Source organism: Salvelinus sp. IW2-2015, unplaced genomic scaffold, assembly GCF_002910315.2.
Source record: "Salvelinus sp. IW2-2015 unplaced genomic scaffold, ASM291031v2 Un_scaffold1873, whole genome shotgun sequence".
NCBI lineage: Eukaryota > Metazoa > Chordata > Actinopteri > Salmoniformes > Salmonidae > Salvelinus > Salvelinus sp. IW2-2015.
Genome location: NW_019943236.1, coordinates 6,012 through 31,839, shown reverse-complemented (window position 1 = coordinate 31,839; position 25,828 = coordinate 6,012). Strand labels below are relative to the sequence as shown.

At 46.4% G+C, this 25,828-nt stretch overlaps 1 protein-coding gene across 1 annotated transcript in view; it reads left to right on the top strand.

Moving 5' to 3' along the window:
- LOC112072273 (guanine nucleotide exchange factor DBS-like) overlaps nt 1-25,623 on the top strand; it is a 34,523-nt gene extending 8,900 nt beyond the window's left edge. Inside the window, exons 3-5 of the mRNA XM_024139680.2 lie at nt 17,683-17,766; nt 19,895-20,009; nt 25,479-25,623. Coding sequence (XP_023995448.1) covers nt 17,683-17,766; nt 19,895-20,009; nt 25,479-25,623 — 344 coding nt within the window. The remainder of the gene's footprint in view (nt 1-17,682; nt 17,767-19,894; nt 20,010-25,478) is intronic.
- The last annotated feature ends 205 nt before the right edge of the window (nt 25,624-25,828 follow it).

Genomic DNA, 25,828 nt, shown 5'->3' with positions numbered 1-25,828 from the left:
GAAATTCACTGAGGAGGAGGGTCTTCCCCTTTTCTCCTCTGAGGAGCCTCCACTGACATCCATGCATGATTTAGTTAAAAGTCAGAGTTTCAAGTGTGGATCCAATGGTAGGATTCAGCCCTAACAACACACTATGGGCCGGTTTCCCAGACAGATTAAAGCTAGGCCTGGATTAGAAATCATTCTCAATGGAATCTTCAGGACCAGTATTTATCTGTGTCCAGAAAACTGTCCCGATACATTTTCCGCCACTTTTGTTCTGTTTCACCTCAATCCCATGACCATGATTCCTAGTCATTTATATTTCAGTTTCCTTTTCATCCCATAGAACACCCTCTCTATCTGTCAGTGTAGATTTCGGTATGCTCGTCCCAGCGGTGACCTTTCCCTGACCTCTGAACCTCACTGTGACCCCTCTGTAGCGCTCTGCAGCGTCAGCATCTCTAGATACTGAACAGGCTACCCCCTTCCTGTCCTATCCTTTATCCAACTCGTGTTACTCGAGTCCAGTGTATACTGTTGTGTGCGTCCTTTAGTATTGTGCTTGTGAAAGACTGTTTTTGACTCCGCTACAGTAATGTGATGATGCTTTCTCTGTCAGACTCGGGTAAGATTTCAGTGTTTGTCTTGCTAAGAAGTGGCATGGATAATGGTGTTTTTTTGTCCGTGCCTGATAGGATGCTATCGATGTTTCTTTATGATTGAGCAGGGCGTGTGCAATAGGTGTTACATTAGGTTGACTGAATTGCTTGTCTGATTGTTTTGGCTGTGCTCTCTCTACCTCTATCCTGTTCTCTTGTTTGTTGTTCCTTCCCTTGTTTTTCCCTTCCATCTTGTCCGCCATCTGTTCTTCCATCCCTCCTTTCCCAAGTTGTCTGTCTTTCAATGCAGTCGTATACTAATCCCCACAGCTGGTAATCCCAGGTGTGTCAGGCTATTGATAGTGTTTTATACATGATGAATGTTGGAAGTATGATTATTTAATCATTATCCCAAATATGTGTYACGACGCCCAGGTTCCGAGTAAGATATCTTGATAAGGACACAAGCCCGCCTGCCCTGGTAGCACCACCCAGGTTGCTGGTGAGGCGGACGTGACTGGGAGTGGGCAGGAACAAGCWAATTGGCCTTAATGACCGTCTGGCATTCTGAACTGATGCACATAGAGTGACGGAGWAGGATATGGRGATATAGAGAGGTTGAGAAACAGAGAGACGGAGACGGGGAGTGACCAGCCAGTCCCTTTGGTAAACAAATACACATACAGTGTCAGAGAAAGGAAATATGAAAGATTGGTTGTTCGCTTGTACTATAAATGATCTCAAAAGCAACATTTCGTTTTTAGGTGTTTTCCTGTCCGATGGTTTGACAACTAAACTAGAGACAAGTCTAATCCTTTATTGAATCAATAGATGGTCTATTGTCTTATGAGTCCTACATGTCCCGGTGTTCCTGCTCTTGAAATCCCCCTGAGATCATGTCAGCATCAGGTGGCTGTTCTCTTACTCCTACACAGATTCCACAGGCCTTAAGTCACACCTCAATGTTGCTTTTCCTGGTAAGTTTATGGGGGGGAGGGAACAAATGGTGTTTGAATAAAGAGACGGGGAAAGCCCGGCATAAACAGTCAATCAGAGCAGTTAGTCTGGGTCCAGTCTCCACCATGCCCCGCAGACCCACTGTTTCATCACAGGCCACTAAAAGGACCAGTACATGTTTATCAACCACAACAATTACTTCCTTCAACTGAACAGGCCTGCCAACGGTCAGCACTAATCTCATGTTATCAGTCACGTTGTAAATTACAAGTTTATCAACCGCCTAGATCACGTGTCAAACTCATTCCACGGAGGGCCGAGTGACTGCAGGTTTTCACTCCTCTCTTGTACTTGATTGATGGAATAAGTAGTAAGGAACTCCCCACACCTGGTTGTCTAGGTCTTAATTGAAAGGGGAAAACCAAAAACCTGCAGACACCTGGCCCTCGGTGGAAAGAGTTTGACACCTGTGGCCTAAGTACTAAGCTCAGTTGTCCACAAGTTCCACCCAGAATAAAGCTAGTATGTTTGGACCAGCTTCTGTCTCACACATAATGGACACACAAACACACACTTCACAGTTGCCTCAGAGACCGTGGGAACCCCACCCATAACACTAACATCAAGTCACGTTAATAGTACCTGGCTCCAGCTGCTATTAGTCATGGATTTAGTTCCATCAGTCAACAACAAGACAATCAATCCTCTATTATTCAAATGTACACAAACTATTCAGAAGGAAACTGCATCACACAGGTACAAGTGTTGCACGTAATGCAAACTAACCGAGAGCATCGTACCAATAGATTGGTCTACATTGTAAACATTGACAGAAGCATCTAGTCCAGGGGTGTCAATGTTTACAATTTACAACATAGTAGGCCAGGCATGGGTCACAACTAAGTTGCCTAACAATCTGTTTCTTGGAAATGAAATGCTGACCGGTCTGTTGTGCACCATGCCCTGTGAATAGACGCCTAATGTGTCCCAAAGCAATCCAGCAGCCACAGGAAACTGTCCGTTTATAAACTACCACTTCCTTTCCTAGAGTCAGCGTTCAGTGTCACACACTGTCCCTGTCTACTTCCCACCTTCTGCCCTGGATTTCATATCAGTTATCAGGTCAGTATAGATATATGAGATGAGACGCACCCCTACAGTAGGACCATGTGACAGGAAGGCTGTCAGCCATCCCATAATACAGTAGAACAGCTGACAGGCTGAATCTCCATATGCTTCCTGCTTCCTGGGACTGTCTTCTCATAATGGGGACAAATACAGTAACGGCAGTCTATTTTCATCACTACGCCGGCAGAGAGACGATGTAAAAGGATTTGGATCAGACACACTTGGTGTGCTTCCCAAGTGGCACCCTATTCCCTTTATAGTGCACTACTTTTGACCCCCTGTATAGGGACTAGAGAGCTATTTGGGATGCAAGCTTGTTTACTCCTGAGTCTGTCCCTGTTGACTGACATCAGATGTGTTTGACTAATTACTGTAGGGACTGGATGGATGTCTTTCGAAAGTAATTGAAGTGATGCATATTGTACACATATTTATGCGTAGCAATAACTCAGATAGCATTACCTATGTTATTGGCATGTTCATTATGACGTTATTATAATGTTGTGTAACAGGAGGTAGATAAGTATTGGGGAAGGGACGGGGAAACGATTGAAAGGGAGGGATGGAGTGGCCCTGGGGCAGAAAGACAGACGGTAACAGGTAAAATGATCCTTTTATATTATCCCATGAAACCACAGCATTTGTCTGCTGTAGTCTGGGAGCCAGAACCAGCCTGACGAGAGAGGCTAGGTTGCTGGTAATACTCTGTCTCTAGATRTATTGGACTGTGGGAGTCTATAGGRCACAGACTGGAGAGAGAGATGGGATGAAACCAATTCATTTTACCGTTCTAACCCCATCGTCCCTCGTCTCTAATCTCTCAGTCATTTCAGTTTTTACATGAAATGAAAAACCTAATGCCACCCTGTCTGAATTCTGCCTGGGATTATACAACATCCTGTATGTAGAGGGGCCTCCTAATCTGTTCTGTAGTCTATGTGGAAACATGTAGCACTGTCAGATACATGACTTCATCACTAGGTGGCCGTCTCATAAAGGACCACAATGACAATATAAATAGAACAGCAGAGGAAGTACATGACTGTGCTCTCCACCATGGCCAGACAGACGGTTGTCTCCTATGTCTGGATGGATGTCTGGGATGGCTGTAGCGTGGGGGGGGGGGGGGGGGGTTGATTACCATGTGCGATGGGTTCTGTGTAGTGAGTTCTGTGTAGTGAGTTAAGGGGATTTCCCACACAGTGCTCGTCTGTGTGTAACCGTCTCAGCTAGAGTCTCGTATTACTTCCTGAGGAGATTAGCCCACTGCTTCACTATCTCACTAGCTGTGATCCATGAGCATGTACCAAGTCCCTCTGGACTTTTATGTCAAGGAGGGCAGCAGATAGGACCACCGGCAATTAACACTGACTGTAAACATTCTGCATTTCACATTTCTAACAGGTTTGCCTCATTGGCAGTAAAAGTAATCAAATTCTGTAGATCTATGGCTAAGTACAGACAGACACACACACCACAGACACACACACCACACAGACACAACACACATCACAAGGGGGGTCAGGAGACAACAGGTCAATGTCAATGTCAGGGTCCAGATCACCTGGTGTCTTCGGAGTGTCTAGAACAGAGCTGGTAAAGGAGAAGACTGGGAGAGAATCTACAAGCTCCTCCCTTTCTCTCTCTCGCCCTCTTCACCCCCTCTCCCCTTCTCTCCTCCCTCCAATGTGCCCTCTGTTTCATCAAGGTTTTGCTGTCCTCCTATTCTAAACATGTTGTTTTCCTCTCTGTAGTGTCTGGCTAACAGAACGATGGTGTTGAGGGAGGGACGAGGGTGAAGTGTGGAACTGTAAAGTGTGTGTTTTTCCTCTGAATACAGACTCTATTGGTTTATTAGTCCTATGTCAGTAATGGCTCTCTTCTGTTTGCCTGCTCTCTGTGTGTGGCACACTGGATCCCTTGCCCTTCCCCTGCAGTGTGTGTGTGTGTGTGTGTGTGTGTGTGTGTGTGTGTGTGAATGCTAATATACACTAAGTGTACAAAACATTAAGAACACCTTCCTAATATTGAGTTGTTCATCAGGGCATGGACTCTACAAGGTGTCAAAAGCGTTCCACAGGGATGCTGGCCCATGTTGACTCCAATGCTTCCCACAGTTGTCAAGTTGGCTGGATGTCCTTTGGGTGGTGGACCATTCTTGATACACACGGGAAACAGTTGAGCGTGAAAAACCCAGCAGCATTTCAGTTCTTAACCCACTCAAACCAGTGTGCCTGACACCTACTACCATACCCCGTTCAAAGGCACTTCAGTGTTTTGTCTCGCCCATCCACCCTCTGAATGGCACACATACACAACTCATGTCTCGATTGTCTCCAGGCTTAAAAATCCTTCTTTAACCTGTCTCCTCTCCTTCATCTACACTGATTTGAAGTGGATTTAACATGTGGCGTCAATAAGGGATCATAGCTTTCACCTGGTCAGTCTATGTCATGGAAAGAGCAGGTGTTTCGAATGTATTGTACTCTGTGTCGGTACCATTGACTTGCGTTGGATTTGTGACACACATGCAAAAAAGTTAGCATTTGAAACAGTGACCTTGAAAACAAAAGCAAAGCATGGATTGCTCTCATACCTGGTCCATAGACTGCTTATACATTAAGAAAACCAATATGTAATTTGGGTGAACCATCCCTTTAACAATGGCTGTGGGGATTCTTTAAATAGCAGGAACAGCACCATCTAGTGGTCAGAACCTGGTAATATCAGGATGTAGGATGGGAAATAAACCCAACAAATACAATTACTAATTTCTCTGAACAAGGGAAAAAAGAAGAAAAAAATCACTGAGAATACATTACATAGGATGAAGAAACAGAACTCCATACTACTTGTCAGACACAGAACTGATACTAAATACTCGTTGTTGATGTGGGATTGGTGTGGGGGGTCCGTGGATGGCTTTTGACCCCTTTGGATTTCTAAACGACCCGTTTTAGGGTTTGGGATTAAGGTTAAATTAAGGGTTAGGGGTTAGGGAATTGTTTGGTCCCCACAAGGATAGTAAAACAAAYGTGTGGTGTGTGTGTGACAGATCTAGGATCAGCTTAACACAAAACTGACCCTAGATCAGTGGGGGCAACATCCCTCTCCATATCTCTGGCTGCATGAAAGGCCAGTAAATGTCRTAGGTGGCATTGAGCTGGAGGCGGTCCCATACAGGCAGCTGCTCTGTGACATCACTCAGGTCCTGGCTCCTGATTGGCTGAGGGGTATCAGACAGAGAGGGGTCCTCCAGAGGGCTGTGTGAGGGACGATGGCTTTGGTACCAACCACATTCTGTCTGTCACTCGTCTTTATCTCCCCTTGATCTGATCCCAGACCAGCTTACACACCGATTATAGATGTGTGAGGTGCACATGTATAGGCTTATCTGAGGGAATTACATCTGGCTACTCTCTCTTTCCGTCTCTCTCTCTCTCTGTCTCTCTGTCTCTCTGTCTCTCTGTCTCTCTGTCTCTCTGTCTCTCTGTCTCTCTCTCTCTCTCTGTCTCTCTCTCTGTCTCTCTCTCTGTCTCTCTCTCTGTCTCTCTCTCTGTCTCTGTCTGTCTGTCTATTTCTCTCTGAGTCGTTTGTTTACGCTCTTTCAGTACCTGGGAGAGAGGGATCAGTGGGAGGTGTAATCTGAAACTGAGCCCAGTCTGGCTGAGTGTGTATATGGAGACAGGGGGAGGGATGGGGGTGTGGTGAGTGTGTGTGTGTGCCGCCCAGCGACGGAGCGTTCAGTGTACGGCTGAAGTCTCAGCACTCAGGCTGTGGAGAAATGGACGGCTGTCGCTCACACGACTGCTTATTCTGAGAGTGTGTGTGTGTGTTTGGGAGTGTGTGTGTTCTCCCGGGGGGAGAGGGGGGACAGGATGGCCCTCAACCGAGTGTCCCTGCTCTGCCATGACATCACCAGGATGTGGCTGCAACTCAACTTGATAACAGGTAAGATGTTTGTGTGGCAGGGGGGCGGTGTTTGTGACTGACAGTGCACGTGACAGAATACGGTGCGTGTGCAGCTGTGTGTGTGACTGAACGGTATTGTCAGAGAGGTGAGGAAGTTGTACTTCAGTTTAATGCACTTTGTTTTTACACTTTATTTTTGCTTTGTTGTCATTCCGTGTGGAACATCTAAATCTGTCCCTCCCTCTTGCAAAACTACTCTATTTGCATATATGGAAATACTGTCCCAGCAGTTGATTGGTATCTGGTTACTAACAATCTTCAACTCCCAATGACTGTGTTTGTTGCCCTGCGCCAAGCAATCAGGACTAGATTCTAGTAAATGTTCAACAAGAGAATTCGAATGAAAACATCCCCCCCCCATATATTTTACAAAGTGGCTGTTTTAATTTGCATGCTGTGCACACCCAGGCCGTTGCACAGTGAGAGTGTCTTGTCTCTGTTTTTCCACTGCCAGAAGGACAGGCTTTGGGATAATGTGGGTTTAAACTCACCCGAGCCCCTCAACACCGAACCTTCGCAGTTGGCACCGCCGGTGTCATACTCACTGCCACGTCACATGGAAGAGGCAGTGAGGGTGACGGAAGAGTCACCCTCACTACGGAGAGTCTTCGCTCTCTACCAATCTGCCAATCTGGATGGTTTGGTCATAACATGGGCAGCACCAGCAGGAATCTGTGCCACGTTGTCATGCCAACACTTCCTCTTCATTGACTGTCCATTCATCTGATAAAACTGTAGCAGTTTGTTTTGTTGTTGTATTTTGCTTTGGTTTGAATTGATTCCAAAAGTATTTCAAATCCTTTCCGGGAGCTTAAGGAAGCGCTTTTTCTCAGTATATTCTCCCTGGCTCATGTCATGAGTTAACATGTTGTCTTAAACACGTGAGGTATAAAACAAAGAGAGTCGCACACACTCCATATATATATATAAGGCACAGTTAAGCCGAAACAAAGAGAGCCGAAACAGTTTTTTTACCCAATAAATTACTGGGAGGTTTTATATATATATATATATATATATATATATATATATATATATATATATATATATATATATATATATATAATATATTACAGTGGGGAGAACAAGTATTTGATACACTGCCGATTTTGCAGGTTTTCCTACTTCAAAAGCATGTAGAGGTCTGTAATTTTTATCATAGGTACACTTCAACTGTGAGAGAAGGAATCTAAAACAAAAATCCAGAAAATCACATTGTATGATTTTTTAAGTAATTAATTTGCATTTTATTGCATGACATAAGTATTTGATCACCTACCAACCAGTAAGAATTCCGGCTCTCACAAGACCTGTTAGTTTTTCTTTAAGAAGCCCTCCTGTTTTCCACTCATTACCTGTATTAACTGCACCTGTTTGAACTCGTTTACCTGTATAAAAGCCACTGTCCACACACTCAATCAAACAGACTCCAACCTCTCCACAATGGCCAAGACCAGAGAGCTGTGTAAGGCATCAGGGATAAATTGTAGACCTGTACAAGGCTGGGATGGGCTCAGGACAATAGCCAAGCAGCTTGTGAGAAGGCACAACTGTTGGCACAATTATTAGAAATGGAAGAAGTTCAAGATGACGGTCAATATCACCCTCGGTCTGGGGCTCCATGCAAGATCTCACCTCGTGGGGCATCAATGATCATGAGGAATGTGAGGGATCAGCCCAGAACTACACGGAAGGACCTGGTCAATGACCTGAAGAGAGCTGGACCACAGTCTCAAAGAAAACCATTAGTACACACATACGCCGTCATGGATTAATCCTGCAGCGCACGCAAGGTCCCCCTGCTCAAGCCAGCGCATGTCCAGGCCCGTCTGAAGTTTGCCAATGACCATCTGGATGATCCAGAGGAGGAATGGGAGAAGGTCATGTGGTCTGATGAGACAAAAATAGAGCTTTTTGCTCTAAACTCCACTCGCCGTGTTTGGAGGAATAGAAAGGATGAGTAAACCCCAAGAACACCATCCACAACCGTGAAGCATGGAGGTGGAAACATCATCTCTTGGGATGCTTTTCTGCAAAGGGGACAGGACGACTGCACCGTATTGAGGGGAGGATGGATGGGGCCATGTATCGCGAGATCTTGACCAACAACCTCCTTCCTCAGTAAGAGCATTGAAGATGGGTCGTGCTGGGTCTTCCAGCATGACAACGACGCCGAAACACAGCCAGGGCAACTAAGGGTGGCTCCGTAAGAAGCATCTCAAGGTCCTGGAGTGGCCTAGCCAGTCTCCAGACCTGAACCCAATAGAAAATCTTTGGAGGGAGCCGAAAGTCCGTATTGGCCCAGCGACAGCCCGAAACCTGAAGATCTGGAGAAGGTCTGTATGGAGGAGTGGGCCAAAATCCCTGCTGCAGTGTGTGCAAACCTGGTCAAGAACTACAGGAAACGTATGATCTCTGTAATTGCAAACTAAGGTTCTGTACCAAATTTCAGTTCTGCTTTTCTGATGTATCAAATACTTATTGTCATGCAATAAAATGCAAATTAATTACTTAAAAATCATACAATGTGATTTTCTGGATTTTTGTTTTAGATTCCTTCTCTCACAGTTGAAGTGTACCTATGATAAAAATTACAGACCTCTACATGCTTTGTAAGAAGGAAAACCTGCAAAATTGTCAGTGTATCAAATACTTGTTCTCCCCACTGTATATAAAACCTCCCAGTAATTTATTGGGTAAAAAAACTGGTTTCGGCTTAACTGTGCCTTCTTCAGGGCTTCTCCCACCATCAAGAAGGCACAGTGATGCCGAAACGTTGGTGCTTTTTTTACCCAATAAATGACTGGGAGGTTAATACATAYGGAGTGTGCGACTCTCTTTGTTTCTATAGCTTACAGTTTATTCACCGTTAGTCAGCACCTCTACATCATTTTCTCTGGGTGTGCACCAGCTCATGCTTTTTATTTAACACCTGAGTTGACATTGATCAATACGGTGAACCCACTTCCATCTCCTGAACTATTAAGCTCCAAGAGAGGTTTTACAGTACAAGTAAAAACACATCCCTGGAATCTCTCCTTTGTCAAACCAAGGGAAAGTTTGACTCGAGGTGTCCTAAAGAGATGTTCTGTTTCCTTGGAATATCTGGTGTGTGTGGTAGCGTGAGACAGTGGAGAGGGTGATGAACAGTGGTGTGTTGTCTGTCTCTTACTTCCATTCAGTAACAGAGATATGCTTGTCAACACACAGAGACTGGTCCGCTGGCCAAGCGGAAGGACATTGTGCCCATTTCCTCCAATCTCTCAGGGCTAGCCCACAGACACAGATTTACACTAATGACCAAAAGTGTGTGGACACCTGCTCGTCAAACATCTCATTCCAAAATCATGTGCATAAATATGGAGTTGGTCCCCCCTTTGCTGCTATAACAGCCTCCACTCTTCTGGGAAGGCTTTTCACTAGATGTTGGAACATTGATGTGGGGACATGCATTAGTGAGGTCGGGCAGTGATGTTGGGCGATTAGGCCTGGCTGACTGTAGGTGTTCCAGTTCATTCCAAAGGTATTCAATGGGGTTGAGGTCAGGGCTCTGTGCCGTCCAGTCAAGTTCTTCCATACCGATTTCATTTTGTGCACGAGGGCATTGTCATGCTGAAACAGGAAAGGGCCTTCCCCAAACTGTTGCCACAAAGTTGGAACCACAGAATGGTCTAGAATGTCATTGTAGGCTGTCGCGCTAAGAGCTTCACTAGAGCTAAGGGGCCTAGCCCGAGCCATAAAAACAGCCCCAGACCATTATTCCTCCAACAAACTTTACAGTTGGCACTATGCATTGGGTCAGGTAGCGTTCTCCTGGCATCCGCCAAACCCAGATTAGTCCGTCGGACTGCCAGATGGTGAAGCGTGATTCATCACTTCAGAGAACGCGTTTCCACTGCTCCAGAGTCCAATGGCGGCGAGCTTTACACCACTCCAGCCAACGCTTGGTATTGCGCATTGGGATCTTAGGCATGTGTGCGGCTGCTCGGCCATGGAAATCCATTTCATGAAGCTCCAGACGAACCGTTCTTGTGCTGACGTTGCTTCCAGAGACCGTTTGGAACTCTGTAGTGAGTGTTGCAACCGTGGACAGACGATTATTACACACTTCAGCACTCGGCGGTCCCGTTCTGTGAACTTGTGTGGCCTACCACTTCACAATAACAGCACTTASAGTTGACCGGGGCAGCTCTAGCAGGGCAGAAATTTGACGAACTGACTTGTTGGAAAAATGGCATCCTATGAAGGTGCCAAGGTTGAAAGTCACTGAGTTCTTCAGTAAGGCCATATTACTGCCAATGTTTGTCTATGAAAATTGCATGGCTGTGTGCCAAATTTTATACACCAGTCAGCAATGGGTGTGGCTGAAATAGCCGAATCCAGTCATTTGAGGGGGTGTCCACATACTGCTGTGTATATATAGTGTAGTTTACAGTGCAGCAGACTAGCCACCATGTTGGCACTTGACGCTCCATGACAAAAAGGATTTGACAAAGACTGAACAGTAGCCACATATTGCAGCTCATCGTGTAGAAATATTACAGATTTAATCGTATCCAGAGATTTATGGGCTGGGCAGAGGGCATCCACACACACAGTGAGCACGCATGGCAACAGGGCAACGGTGGCCGTTTGACCCAGTTGTTATTGTCGTGTGTGTTGTTATCCCCATGGCAGATGGGGACCTGGTAAACCCAGACTGTAATACCATAATAGAACTGGGTTCCCCCCACATACACAATGATACACACACACACACATACACAATAGTACACACACACATACACAATGATACACACACACACACACACAATAGTACACACACACAGCTGTGGAATGGCTGTTCATCCCTTACTTGTCCTCTCACTCACACACACAGCTGCCCTTCTTCTTGCCACACCACCACCAACAGTTGGCTCCATCACCAGCTCATACCCACACAGCATGGCACCCCACACAGCATGGCACCCCACACAGCATGGCACTCCACACAGCATGGCACTCCACACAGCATGGCACTCCACACAGCATGGCACCCCACACAGCATGGCACTCCACACACACTTCCACATCCCCAATACAATCTGTTGCATTTCAGTCCACATACCAAGACTGCCCTGCCCACCCTGCCCATACACCACATACCACAACAACACATGAAGTTACTGCATGGACCAGCGAACAGAGGGGTTAGCCATAGGGGTTAAATAATGTGGAGGGGAAGGGAGGGGTTAGGGTCTAGGGGATAATGTCAGACTGGGTGATTATACTGTATTTCTCAAGGGGCGACAATCAAGGACTGTACCACCTGTGATCGTGACTTTGTCCTTCAGACCAGACGTGTAAAGGCAAGGAGGTCTTTCCAGGCTGCTAACATGTGTTTTACCGCCTGCTGCTTGTGGGAACATGATAAGCGAACAAAGAGATTCATGGGACAGGAGAGGGAGTAGCACTCTGTCTACTGCACAGAGGCATGGTAACTACCATGTTGGTGCATGTGTGAAAATGGTGGTGAACTTTTGTGTCAGTGGGGTCACACGATCATGTGAAAGGAATGTCATGACTGGAGTGAAGATGCATTGTAAACTACTCAACAAGAACTGTTGGTCGGATCTTTTTTTGTTGTAGCTTTGATGGCATTCGATAAAACGCATAGAAGGAACGTGGAGAGAGAGGCCTGTGTAGAATCTCCTTTACTGGAAAGAGCTGTGTGGTTGTCTTCCCAGTCCCCACAGCTCAACCAGAGCCAGGTCTCCACATTAACAATGTAGGCATTAGTAATAGAACCCTGGCCTCCTTTCAATGGAGTATCTCCCTCCTCCTTTTTCCCCTTTTCTCCCCCTCCTCCTTTTTCCCCTTTTCTCCCCCTCCTCCTTTTTACCCTTACCTCCTTCTTTACCCTTTTCTCCCCCTCCTCATCTTCCCCTTTTCTCCCCCTCTTCTCTGTGAGCTGTCATCCATCCAGATCTGAGCTGTAATCTGTGAGGTTATACAATAGTTACCAGACAGGAAGGAATATGACAAGATATAAAACCTTACATGATAGAAATGTGTTGCATAGAGTATAAATGATTCTGTCTGTTTTCATGTCAGCTCTATCCTCAACATTGTAAACCTTGACCTTCACTGATTAAGCCCCTGACCTGATTGTGAATGAGCCATCTCTCCACTCATTCACAATCTCAAAACGTGGGGCCTGTGCTGGCCTGGTTGGGAGGAAGTTGGGGGTGTTGTGTGGTTTTGTGCTGCTTAAGAGTTTCCTGGCTGGCACAGGCCTGTTTTGGTGGCTTTTCTCCGGGTCTCAGTTGGAGCGCTCACAGACCACAGTGACGAGACTGAACACGTCTCTACACATCATATGCAATGCACTCAGTGAGGAGGGTAGGGCCCTTAGTTCTCAATGGAACTGAATGGGTTAGAGATGCTCTTGAAAGAGCCGTTCCTTACYTCTAATACCAGGAAGAAAGAGGGGTAAACACAGAGAGAGAAGTACTGTAAGGTCTATTTTTAGAAGACATGTTTGTATAAACTTAATTTAGATTTATTAGAGAATTAGAAATATATACTCACACACACCCTTCGCTCTGTGGCAGCTTCTCTCTAGGTTGTGTGTGTGTGTGTGTGTGAGTTTCTGGGTCTGGGTTTGGGCCTTAGTGTTATCCTAACCGTGCTATTAAACTAACTAACTCTGGGTTTATAGGGTAAGAGTCTGAGGGAAGACTGTAGTGGCAGCTTGCTGTAAGTCTGAGCTGTTACCTACCGCCCAGGGCTGTAAGACTGAGCTGTTACCTACCGCCCAGGGCTGTAAGACTGAGCTGTTACCTACCGCCCAGGGCTGTTAAGACTGAGCTGTTACCTACCGCCCAGGGCTGTAAGACTGAGCTGTTACCTACCTACCGCCCAGGGCTGTAAGACTGAGCTGTCCTGATGCATTACACCAACATCAGACTGAATACTGACAGTGACTGCCAACATGCATGTCTATGGTTCTAGAATAGACTGCATTAGTGTTTCTCAACCTTGATCCCTATGGACCCACTCACTGTGTGGATGCTAGTCTTACCGGCTCCAGCTGGTTGGAGCTAGCTAAGCCTGACAGGTTGACGTCACCTTCCCTGAGACCTGAAGTCGGTYCCTCCTGAAACGTGACCACAGGGTTTTCTGGTTTATACTGATGGTGGTTGATTTGGGAGAGCATGGTATAAAACCCAAACAGGTACATAAGCATTAGTTAGAAACAATTGAGCATCACTGCAAATTGTTTTTATTCAAATGAGTTAAGAATAAAGAGTAAAAGTATTTTTTTAAGCTCACCTTGGCAGTGGCGATTTTAGCATGTAAATCTTGGTAGGGCAAACTCAAAAAAAATATATATGCATGCCAGCAAAGCCACACTACACAATACATTAATTGCACTATAACGGTGACAAACGGTGCCCACAAACTGTTAGGGCCTACATACAGTAGAGCTGTCCCAACAGAAGAGCTTTCTTTTCAGCACCATGTAGTGAATCCTTACCACTGCTACACCTGGCTATCAGCAGAGCCTTGTCTTGCAGCAAAACAGTTCATTCAGCCTCATTTACTGCCCTTTGAAAACACATAGCTGATATGGCTGACTTGCTTAAACAAATGTGGTTTCTGTTGACAATTGAGATGTACAAATGGGACGACGAGCGGATAAGAGGCAATTTCTATGAAGACATTAATGAGCGAGCTAGGACAGACAGTCAATATAACTATTTGTTCAGCACTTTTGAAAGGTACAGCGACATAATTCAGAACATTTATTTTTAACATTGTTTGCAAACTGATATGCGAAAGGTATAAATAACATGCAAAACATCATTTTTTTTAGCTAAACAGGTGGTGCTCAAAACTGCAACCACCCCTTGAATGACGGGTCGCCACTGCACCTTGGCTATATCTAGACAGATGAAAAGCCTGGTTTAATGACCCACTGACAGAGTAAACACACAGCRCTTTGCTGGCAAGAGAGTTAGTTACTACRCAGCGGAGGGTTTCAACACCTGATGGGTGTTTTTATAAGCTCTTTATCCTGGAGATGCTACTGTTGTTGAAACAATGGTCTCTCTCTACCGTTTGTGTGAGAGTTGGTGTTCATGCAACCATCAATGTCTCAATATACCTTGGTGATCCTTTGATGCTCTTTCAGCCTATGTGGGTAGATGGTTGGTTTTGTGGTTCACTCTGCCCTGGTGTGAGAAACATCGGTGGCTTTTACTGGGACCAATCAGTAGGATTCGTTTCCCAGGCAGGGCCTAGACACACTAAAAGTTGGAGGAGGGAGGAGGGTAGTGGGAAAGTGTGCCTGTTTAATCCCTGGCATAAAGACCCGGAAAATACCAGTGATGTCAGAAGATGTTGGCCAATGTCTTCAGTGACTGTTACAGTCATACGAAAGCTGGAGAAACACATTGACCTGTGTGATTGTTTAGTACTCTGATCCCATCCCTCAGCACACATGATGCCAGAAGCACCATACACTACCCCCTGCAACCACCTCACCTCTCACCATACACTACCCCCTGCAACCACCCTCATCTCTCACCATACACTACCACCTCACCTCTCACCATACACTACCCCTGCAACCACCCTCATCTCCACCATACACTACCCTGCAACACCCTCATCTCTCACCATACACTACCCCTGCAACCACCCTCATCTCTCACACATACACTACCCCTGCAACCACCCCCTCATCTCTCACCATACACTACTCCTGCAACCACCTCTCTCACCATACACTACCCCCTGCAACCACCCTCACCTCTCACCATACACTACCCCCTGCAACCACCCTCATCTCTCACCATACACTACCCCCTGCAACCACCCTCATCTTCACCATACACACCTCCTGCAACCACCCTCTCACATACACTACCCCTGCAAACAACCCCACCTCTCACCATACACTACCCCCTGCCACACCCTCATCTCTCACATAACTCATACCCCTGCAACCACCCTCATCTCCAACCATACACTCCCTGCAACCACCCTCCCTCTCACCATACACTACCCTGCAACCACCCTCATCTCTCACCATACACTACCTCCTGCAACCACCTCTCACCATACACTACCCCCTGCAACCACCCTCATCTCTCACCATACACTACCCTGCAACCACCCTCTCTCTCACCATAACACTACCCCTGCAACCCCCTCATCTCTCACCATACACTACCCCTGCAACCACCCTCACCTCTCACCATACACTACCCCCTGCAACCACCCTCATCTCTCACCAGTACACTCCCCTACTGCCAGCCAACACACAGCATCACACACAGCATAACACGCACAGACGCACCACACCACACAACACACACACACACACACACACACCACACACACACACACAGCATTGTCAATTCACAGGACCACTACCATACCCCCAAACAACCCCCTCTTTTCCACTAGCCTTTCACCCTCTCTCTCTCTCGTCACTCACTCACTCACACAGATAGGCACATACAGTATTTACAATAATAGATGACAGTTACAGTAATATACAGTATTACATTAATAGAGCATAGGATTAGTCACACAGACACCTGTGTGACATGACAGAGAGAGGAGCAGAGGACCCACCTACCCTTTTCCAAGGAGAAGTCCCCCTAAATCCCCCTTTCCTCCAACTTTCAGTCCCAGTCCCAGTGAGGAGAAGAGGGGAGGAGCAGAGACCCACTGACCCACTTCTCAGGAGAAATCCAAAACAGATTATTATAATCCACTGTGCATGGAGAATAATACTGCCTACTCCCCTCAGCCTCTCTCCTTCCTCCCCTCAGCCTCTCCCTCTCTCCTCCTTCTCCTCCTCTCCTCCTCCCCTCCCTCTCCTCTCACCTCCCTCAGCTCTCCCTCTCTCCTCTCTCCTCCTCCCTCCCTCTCCTCTCCTCTCCCTCAGCTCTCCCCTCTCTCTCCTCTCCTCCTCCCTCAGCCTCTCTCCTCCTCCCCTCAGCCTCTCCCCTCTCTCCCTCCTCTCCTCCCTCCCTCAGCCTCTCCCCTCTCTCCTCCTCTCCTCCTCATCCTCCTCCCTCAGCTCTCTCCTCCTCCCTCAGCCTCTCTCCTCCTCTCTCTCCTCTCATCCTCTCCTCCTCTCCTCCTCTCCTCCTCTCCTCCTCTCCTCCTCCCCTCAGCTCTCCTCTCTCCTCCTCCCCTCAGCCTCTCTCCCCTCCCCTCAGCCTCTCTCCCCTCCCTCAGCCTCTCTCCTCCTCCCCTCAGCCTCTCCCCTCTCCTCCTCTCCTCCCTCCTCCCCTCAGCCTCTCTCCTCCTTCTCCCCCTCAGCCTCTCTCCTCCTCCCCTCAGCCTCTCCCCTCTCTCCTCCTCTCCTCCTCCCTCAGCCTCTCTCCTCCTCTCCTCCCCCTCAGCCTCTCCCCTCTCTCAGCCTCTCTCCTCCTCTCCTCCTCTCTCCTCCCTCAGCCTCTCTCCTCCTACCTCAGCTCAGCCTCTCTCCTCCTCTCTCTTTTCCTCCTCCCCTCAGTCTCTCCTCCTCCCTTCTCTCCTCTCCCCTCTCTCCTCCTGCCCTCAGCCTCTCCCCTCCTCCCTCTCTCCTCAGCCCTCTCTTCTCGCTCTCTCTCAGGCCTCTCCCTCAGCCCCTCTCTCCTCCTCCCATCTCTCCTCCTCCCCTCAGCCTCACCTCCCCCTCTCGCTTCCTCACTGAGACTGGCACTGAAAGTTGGAGAAAAGGGGGGATTTAGGGGGACTTCTCCTTGAGAAAAGGGTCAGTGGGTCCTCTGCTCCTCTCTCTGTCATGTCATTCCAGGTGTCTGTGTGACTAATCCTATGCTCTATTAATGTAAATACTGTATGTTACTGTAACTGTCATCTATTGTTGTAAATACTGTATGTTACTAACTGTAATATTTTGTTGTAAATACTGTATGTTACTGTATCTGTCATCTATTGTTGTAAATACTGTATGTTACTGTAACTGTCATCTATTGCTGTAAATACGGTATGTTACTGTAACTGTAGTTGATGTTTTTTTGTCTCTTTTATCTTCCAGATGACATCATGCAGCAGGAGAGTGATCGTCTGTTTGCTGCAGACATCGATCCTGACCTCAGGAAACGGTTTGCTTTCCTCTCAGGTCAGTCTTTTTCTTTTCCCTCCATCGCTCCCTCCTTCATAGTTACCTCTCATAGTGGTTCAATCCCAAACATCCGAGTGAGCCAATCCCAACGCTATGCCAAGGCCCTTGAAGATCTCCCTTCACAGATGGAAAAAGCTTAAGCAATATGGCAGAAGCTTATAACAGTGAACCATCCCCAAAGTTGACACAGTCACTGATGGAGCAACAATCATATCACACTGTATGAGTGAAGTAGCTGAGTGAAGTAGCTGAGTGAAGTAGCTGAGTGAAGTAGCTGAGTGAAGTAGCTGAGTGAAGTAGCTGGCCTAAACATCAAAACATAATCCGTCAGCATTTTCCTATTTATAAAAGTACAGGAATAGCACTCTGGCTGCCAGATAGAGTACAGCAGTGTTTTTCAACCTGATTTCTGTTGTATGACTTAACTAAACTAAGACTTTTGTAACGACCCGACCTTTGGGGGGAAAACTGAGGGAAACTGTTCTACACCAGACCCATATTTCCAAAGAGTTGGGCCAACTCAGTTTGTTCCGTTACTACGGCGATGCCAACCCAGATAGGGCCCCACGTCGGGTTACCACGGATAATAACGGCACGGAGACGGCCCGTGAATAATTAATCGACACGGCGATCCACTTGGCAACCTGGCCCGGCAACGGTTGGAAGAGCCAAGTGTGTGTGGCACTATTTGCTGCTGTGATTGGCTGCTGAGTGTGTGACTGAATTTAACACTCCACCCGTTGAGAGTGTGAGTGTGTGTGTGTGTGTGTGTGTGTGTGTCTAACTGAATTTCACGAGCTTCAGTTCCTAACTGTCTATGTTTTATGGATGCTGTTACATGTCTTGCCCGGAACCTGTTCTTAGGTTGTGTACAGTCTGTGTAGAGTCTATTTGTCTTCACATCTCTCTGTCAGTGTGTTTTAATAACTCTGTGGTTGCCAGGGGTGATGTATGTGTGTGTGTTCATGACAGCTGCCCACCCTCTGATGAGGAGTCATATGAGCACACAGCTAAGTCTGATGAAGATGACCCTTGGTCTATTTCTAATTCATACTTCTACGCTACAGCCTAGGTACGCCACTAGATTGACTCCAAGCCCAGMGGGTGAGAGTGTGACGCAGCAATACTGTTTTAGCTGTGCCATTAAAGACTCCTGCTGTGTTACTGTTCCTTCCCTGTTCTCTCTGTATGTCCTCTACCCTGGAGGTTGTATGTGTCTCCAGGCCTTGTTTTGTGTTGTAATCATTAACCTCTGGTCCTCCTCTAGTTGYCTACTCAGGCAGGTGTCTGCCTGACACACATACACACATGGTACCAGATGGATCAGGGCACAGTGCTATGGTTCTGCTCTAGTGGCACGGCTGGTGCAGAGATTCACACAGACCGTTTGTCTCTTTGTCTCTACTCACACCTGTTAATTTCTCATTCCCTGTACCCTCCTCTAGCACTAAATCAAATCAAATCAAATTTGATTTGTCACAGGTGCCGAATACAACGGGTGTAGACTTTACCGTGAAACGCTTACTCGCGAGTCCTTTCCCGACAACGCAGAGTTAAAAAGGAAGAATAAAACTAGAAGAGACTTATTGCAGCCTGCAGAGCCGCAGTAACACCAGGCTTTGTGAGAGAAGATGGATCCTATATCTCATCCTTTAATCTTCCCCTCCCCCACTCAGACCGTCACTCAGACCGTCACATGATTCCTCTGGGTCAGTGGTGCTCAAAACCTCTCCTCGGGGACCCCCAGACGTTTCACAATGGGCTTGATGATTAGCTGACAAGTTGAATCCGGTGTGCTAGCTGTGGAATAGTTAAAATACATGGAACAGCTGTGGGTCCCCAAGGAGAGGCCCGAACCGCTGCTCTGTGTGTTCATTCCACTGGGGTGGGTTAGCTATTTCTATCAGAAGAATAATGGACATTATGAATATGATGTAGATGAACACATCTACATTTTAAAACACATTAAATAAAAGGATTCCAAAGCTTGTCACGGTCTATTCTGTGGGGGTCTGAAAGGGGGATATGGGGGTTTGTACGTGCTTTATAATTGAGAGCAAAATGATTTCCTTGTTGAACAAATTTAATCAATTAATCAATCAAACGTCCCCAATTTCTTTCGCAGGGGGCCGAGCTGAGAACGGCAGTCCCATCATCGTGTTCCCAGAATTCCCTGCGTTTGGCGAGCTCCAGGAGGAAGAGTTCCACAACGTGCTGACCTACCTGACCAGTGTGCCCAGGTGACACACACACACACACACACACAATGCATTGCACACTCTGATGCTTGAACTTGTCATTACTTTGTATAGTTGAGGAAGTGGTGTGGTAACAGGCTACCAGCAGATGTCAGTGTAGAACTATTTTCACAGTTCCTTTGTTTGAACAGAACAATGAATCTCCCTACAACAAAGTGAACTTGTCTTATGCAGGACTGTATCTTAACCATTATAGTTGGCATCTATATTACACCTCAACGTTGCTGCAACTGGTACATGTGGTGTATGTCCTGGTAGATGAGGTGTATGTCCTGGTAGATGAGCGTGTATGTCCTGGTAGATGAGGTGTATGTCCTGGTAGATGATGGTGTATGTCCTGGTAGATGAGGTGTATGTCCTGGTAGATGAGGTGTATGTCCTGGTAGATGAGGTGTATGTCCTGTAGATGAGGTGTATGTCCTGGTAGATGAGGTGTATGTCCTGGTAGAGAGGTGTATGTCCTGCACATGAGGTGTATGTCCTGTACATGAGGTGTATGTCCTGGCACATGAGGTTGTATGTCCTGACATGAGGTGTATGTCCTGGCACATGAGGTGTATGTCCTGGCACATGAGGTGTATGTCCTGCAGATGAGGTGTATGTCCTGGTGACATGAGGTGTATGTCCTGGTAGATGAGGTGTATGTCCTGGTAGATAGGTGTATGTCTGGTAGATGAGGTGTAGTCCTGGCACATGAGGTGTAGCTGGCACATGAGGTGTATGTTCCTGGCAATGAGGTGTATGTCCTGGCACATGAGGTGTATGTCCTGGCACATGAGGTGTATGTCTGGCACATGAGGTGTATGTCCTGGCACATGAGGTGTATGTCCTGGAGATGAGGTGTGATATGTCCTGGCACATGAGGTGTATGTCCTGGCACATGAGTGTATGTCCTGGTACATGAGGTGTATGTCCTGGTACATGTGGTGTATGTCCTGGACGTTATGCTAGTCCTGTTTGTTTCTATACAGGAACTACCTTATTATCCCACGATATTCTCTATCTCAATAGGAATTCCTGATATTAACAAATGTTGAATAACAAAAAAAAAAGTAATAAAATGGACCGTATCCTCCCCTCCCCATTAGCTAATGGTGAAACCTTTAACCCCTGACCCCGGACTCCTGTGGGAGTTGGCTGGGGGGGGGAGGGGGGGGGCTTGGAGAGACAGAGCATGACTGGTGTGGAGGTGTTAATGAAAGAGACTCCCTGTGTATCTAATGGGGTCTGTTAGTTAAAAGACTCCAGGGCTCAGCTGCTATATGGAAGCAGTTTGTCATASAAAGGAGTTCTGTAAAGATGTAATTYCRGACAAATTWGAATTGACRAAACAAGAAAGAAMACATATATTTCTAAGTAATATRGTATCATATACTAYCCATKCRTTACAGCCRGAGGGAACCCATCTGTRTCAAATGCATGAATGAGGTTCTACCTGAGATGTATATATTCAGTTGTGGTGTGTGACTGGGTGATGATATGTGTGATCATGAGCTCACATGTTACTAAGACCAGGGGGTGTTCATAAAGCAGACAACTCTCCTATGGATACTGCCTCCCTCCAGCCCCATGTACCTCTGATGTGAGAGAGAGATGGATTCTCCAATTACCTTGAATGAACTGCAGGACCAAATTAAAACCCTCCAACCCAAATGGCATGTGGTGTTGATGGTATCCTCAATGAAATGATCAAATATACAGACAACAAATTCCAATTGGCTATACTAAAACTCTTTAACATCATCCTAAGCTCTGGCATCTTCCCCAATATTTGGAACCAAGGACTGATCACCCCAATCCACAGAAGTGGAGACAAATTTGACCCCAATAACTACTGTGGGATAAGCGTCAACAGCAACCATGGGAATATCCTCTGCATTATCATTAACAGCAGACTCGTACATTTCCTCAGTGAAAACGATGTACTGAGCAAATGTCAAATTGGCTTTTTACCAAATTATCGTACGACAGACCACGTATTCACCCTGCACACCCTAATTGACAAACAAACAAACCAAAACAAAGGCAAAGTCTTCTCATGCTTTGTTGATTTCAAAGCCTTCGACTCACTTTGGCATGAGGGTCTGCTATACAAATTGATGGAAAGTGGTGTTTGGGAAAAAACATACAACATTATAAAATCCATATACACAAACAACAAGTGTGCGGTTAAAATAGGCAAAAAACACACACATTTCTTCCCACAGGGCCGTGGGGTGAGACAGGGATGCAGCTTAAGCCCCACCCTCTTCAACATATATATCAACGAATTGGCGAGGGCAGTAGAAAAGTCTGCAGCACCGGGCCTCACCCTACTAGAATATGAAGTCAAATGTCTACTGTTTGCTGATTATCTGGTGCTTCTGTCACCAACCAAGGAGGGCCTACAGCAGCACCTAGATCTTCTGCACAGATTCTGCCAGACCTGGGCCCTGRCAGTAAATCTCAGTAAGACCAAAATAATGGTGTTCCAAAAAGGTCCAGTCGCCAGGACCACAAATACAAATTCCATCTAGACACCGGTGCCCTAGAGCACACAAAAAACTATACATACCTTGGCCTAAACATCAGCGCCACAGGTAACTTTCACAAAGCTGTGAATGATCTGAGAGACAAGGCAAGAAGGGCATTCTATGCCATCAAAAGGAACATAAAATTCGACATACCAATTAGTATCTGTCTAAAAATACTTGAATCAGTTAGAACACATTGCCCTTTATAGTTGTGAGGTCTGGGGTCCACTCACCAACCAAGAATTCACTAAATGGGACAAACACCAAATTGAGACTCTGCATGCAGAATTCTGCAAAAATATCCTCAGTGTACAACGTAGAACACCAAATAATGCATGCAGAGCAGAATTAGGCCGATACCCACTAATGATCAAAATCCAGAAAAGAGATGTTAAATTCAACAACCACCTAAAAGGAAGCGATTCCCAAATCTTCCATAACAAATCCATCACCTACAGAGAGAGGAACCTGGAGAAGAGTCCCCTAAGCAAGCTGGTCCTGGGGCTCTGTTAACAAACACACCCCACAGAGCCCCAGGACAGCAACACAATTAGACCCAACTAAATCACGAGAAAACAGAAAGATAATTACTTGGCACATTGGAAAGAATTAACAAAAAAACTGAGCAAACTAGAATGCTATTTGGCCCCAAACAGAGAGTACACAGTGGCAGAATACCTGACCACTGTGACTGACCCAAACGTAAGGAAAGCTTTGACTATGTACAGACTCAGTGAGCATAGCCTTGCTATTGAGAAAGGCCGCCGTAGGCAGACCTGGCTCTCAAGAGAAGACAGACTATGTGCACACTGCCCACAAAATGAGGTGGAAACTGAGCTGCACTTCCTAACCTCCTGCCCAATGTATGATCATATTAGAGACACATATTTCCCTCAGATTACACAGATCCACAAAGAATTCGAAAACAAACCCGGTTTTGATAAACTCCCATATCTATTAGGTGATATACCACAGACCACAGTGTGCCATCACAGCAGCAAGATTTGTGACCTGTTGCCATAAGAAAAGGTCAACCAGTGAAGAACAAACACTACTGTAAATACAACCCATATTTATGCTTATTTATTTTCCATTTTGTGCTTTTAACAATTTGTACATTGTTACAACACTGTATATATACATAATATGACATTTGTAATGTCTATTCTTTTGGAACTTCTGTGAGTGTAATGTTTACTGTTAATTTTTATTGTTTATTTCACTTTTGTATATTATCTACCTCACTTGCTTTAGCAATGTTAACATATGTTTCCCATGCCAATAAAGCCCTTGAATTGAATTGAGAGAGAGAGAGAGAGAGAGGAGAGAGGAGGGGTGCTTTCTTTCTCTGTTGTGCTCTCTAGCTTGCTTTCATTTATTCCCTCGCTTTCCTTCTCTTTCTCTGTGCCTCTCCCTTTCTCTCTGGCTTACTTACTCACTCTTTCTTTCCTTCTCTTTCTCTGTGCCTCTCCCTTTCTCTCTGGCTTACTTACTCACTCTTGCTTTCTCTCTCTCTCTAGCGCGCTCGCCAGACCGAAAGCGTGAGTGACTGTAAGGGGGTAGAAAGAGGGAGCTGGAAGAGGAGATATGAAAGAGGGGGTATTGTGGGGGTATAGACGGGGTGTCCTGGGTGTTTAATTACTATGAGTTTATCTCTGAATCAGAGTGTTGTATTTAACACTGTGTCCTATAGAGAAACATCCATCATGCTGCCAGTTCAGCCCTATGGACGGTCCTGATTAGTACCACTGGATAAAATCATATCACCGTCTGTTTTATCTCACAAGATGCATGCTCTCTCCTCTTTCTCTCACTTTCTCCTCTCCTTTTTCTCTGTCCTCTCCCTCCCTCTCTTTGTTCATCTCTCTACCTTTATTTCTATAAATCTCTCTCCCTATCTCTATGGCTTCCTCCTTGTCCTTTACCTCTGTGCTCTCCTCACTGCCAACACACATGCTGCTGAGCGGAGAGGGGGGGGGGGGAGAGGGAGAGCTCTATAGCTAAAGCGAAAAGAAAGGTGTGTGCGCACACCACTGTCATGGTGGCAATTGAATTAATGACATTTTGCAGTTCCCCCACCTACCAGATAAAGGGGGGTGGATCCCATCTCATTCTCCATCAGATGTCCCGCCCCCCTCTGCTCATGAGCCATTCAAACACACTCCCGCCACCGCTGTCCATCACCCGTATGCTGCTCTGTGATAGGCTATGGGGGAGCAGCAGGAGATGCAGGGCTGAGTTGATTGGCTGGTGTAGAGAAGCGGGTAGGCAGAGGAGAGTTGTTCTGGGGGGGTTCTTGGCGGTTGGCTCCCGTTCTATCAGAGCTGTAAACAGAACGCTGGTGCTTAACAAACGGGATCTGCAGAGAGGGAAAACCGGAAGAACAGAGAAAAGGAATGGGAGAAGGAGATGACATTCTATTGAGGAGGTTTTGGGAATAACATTTGGGAATAACAGACGTATCCTGTCGTGTGACATCAATGGCAGGAGGAAGAGGCTAAATTGAGGAATTGAGGAAGAGGCTACATTTTGGTAGTGTGTTTTTTACCGTGTGTGTGTGCATGCACAGCAGGGTGATGGATGGATGATGGTTTTTCTCCTGGCTGGGTTGATGTACATGGACCCCCTCAGCAGCATTGACTCTTTCACATTTCTGTGTGTGTGGTTGTCTCTCTTGTTAAGAGCATCTGCTAATTGACTGAGATGTAAACGTGTGCTGCCAGCGACACTCTCCTGGTATTTTTGTACACACACACACACACACACACACATACATACAGGGATTGAGCGGGCTCTTCTAATGCCACTGCCTGTGGGTAGCCTGTGATCTTGGAGCAGGTCATTAGGAGGATACACACATACACACACATCCATGTAACCTTGGTAACATACACACACATCCATGTTGTTGTGGTGACCGTGTCTCGCTCTCCTGCAGTGAGACGGCGTCTGGAGTGGGCTTCATCCTGGTCATCGACCGCCGTCAGGACAGATGGACCGCCGTCAAGGGGACCCTGCTACGCATTGCAGTGAGTAACCCACCGTGTGTGTGTGTGTGTGTGTGTGTGTGTGAGATCTATTAGGACATACACTGTAACAGGTGTTAGAGATGTGCTGGGCGACTGGAAACCTTTTGTGAATGTAAAAAGCTTGTTGAACATCCTTCCTCCCAATGAAGTTTCTATGTTAGAATTGCCACAATCTGATAAAATATTTAGTAATAATCACCCTTTACACTTCTGTCTTCTCTTTCTTCTACTGTACGCTCTTCCTCTGTCACATGCTCCT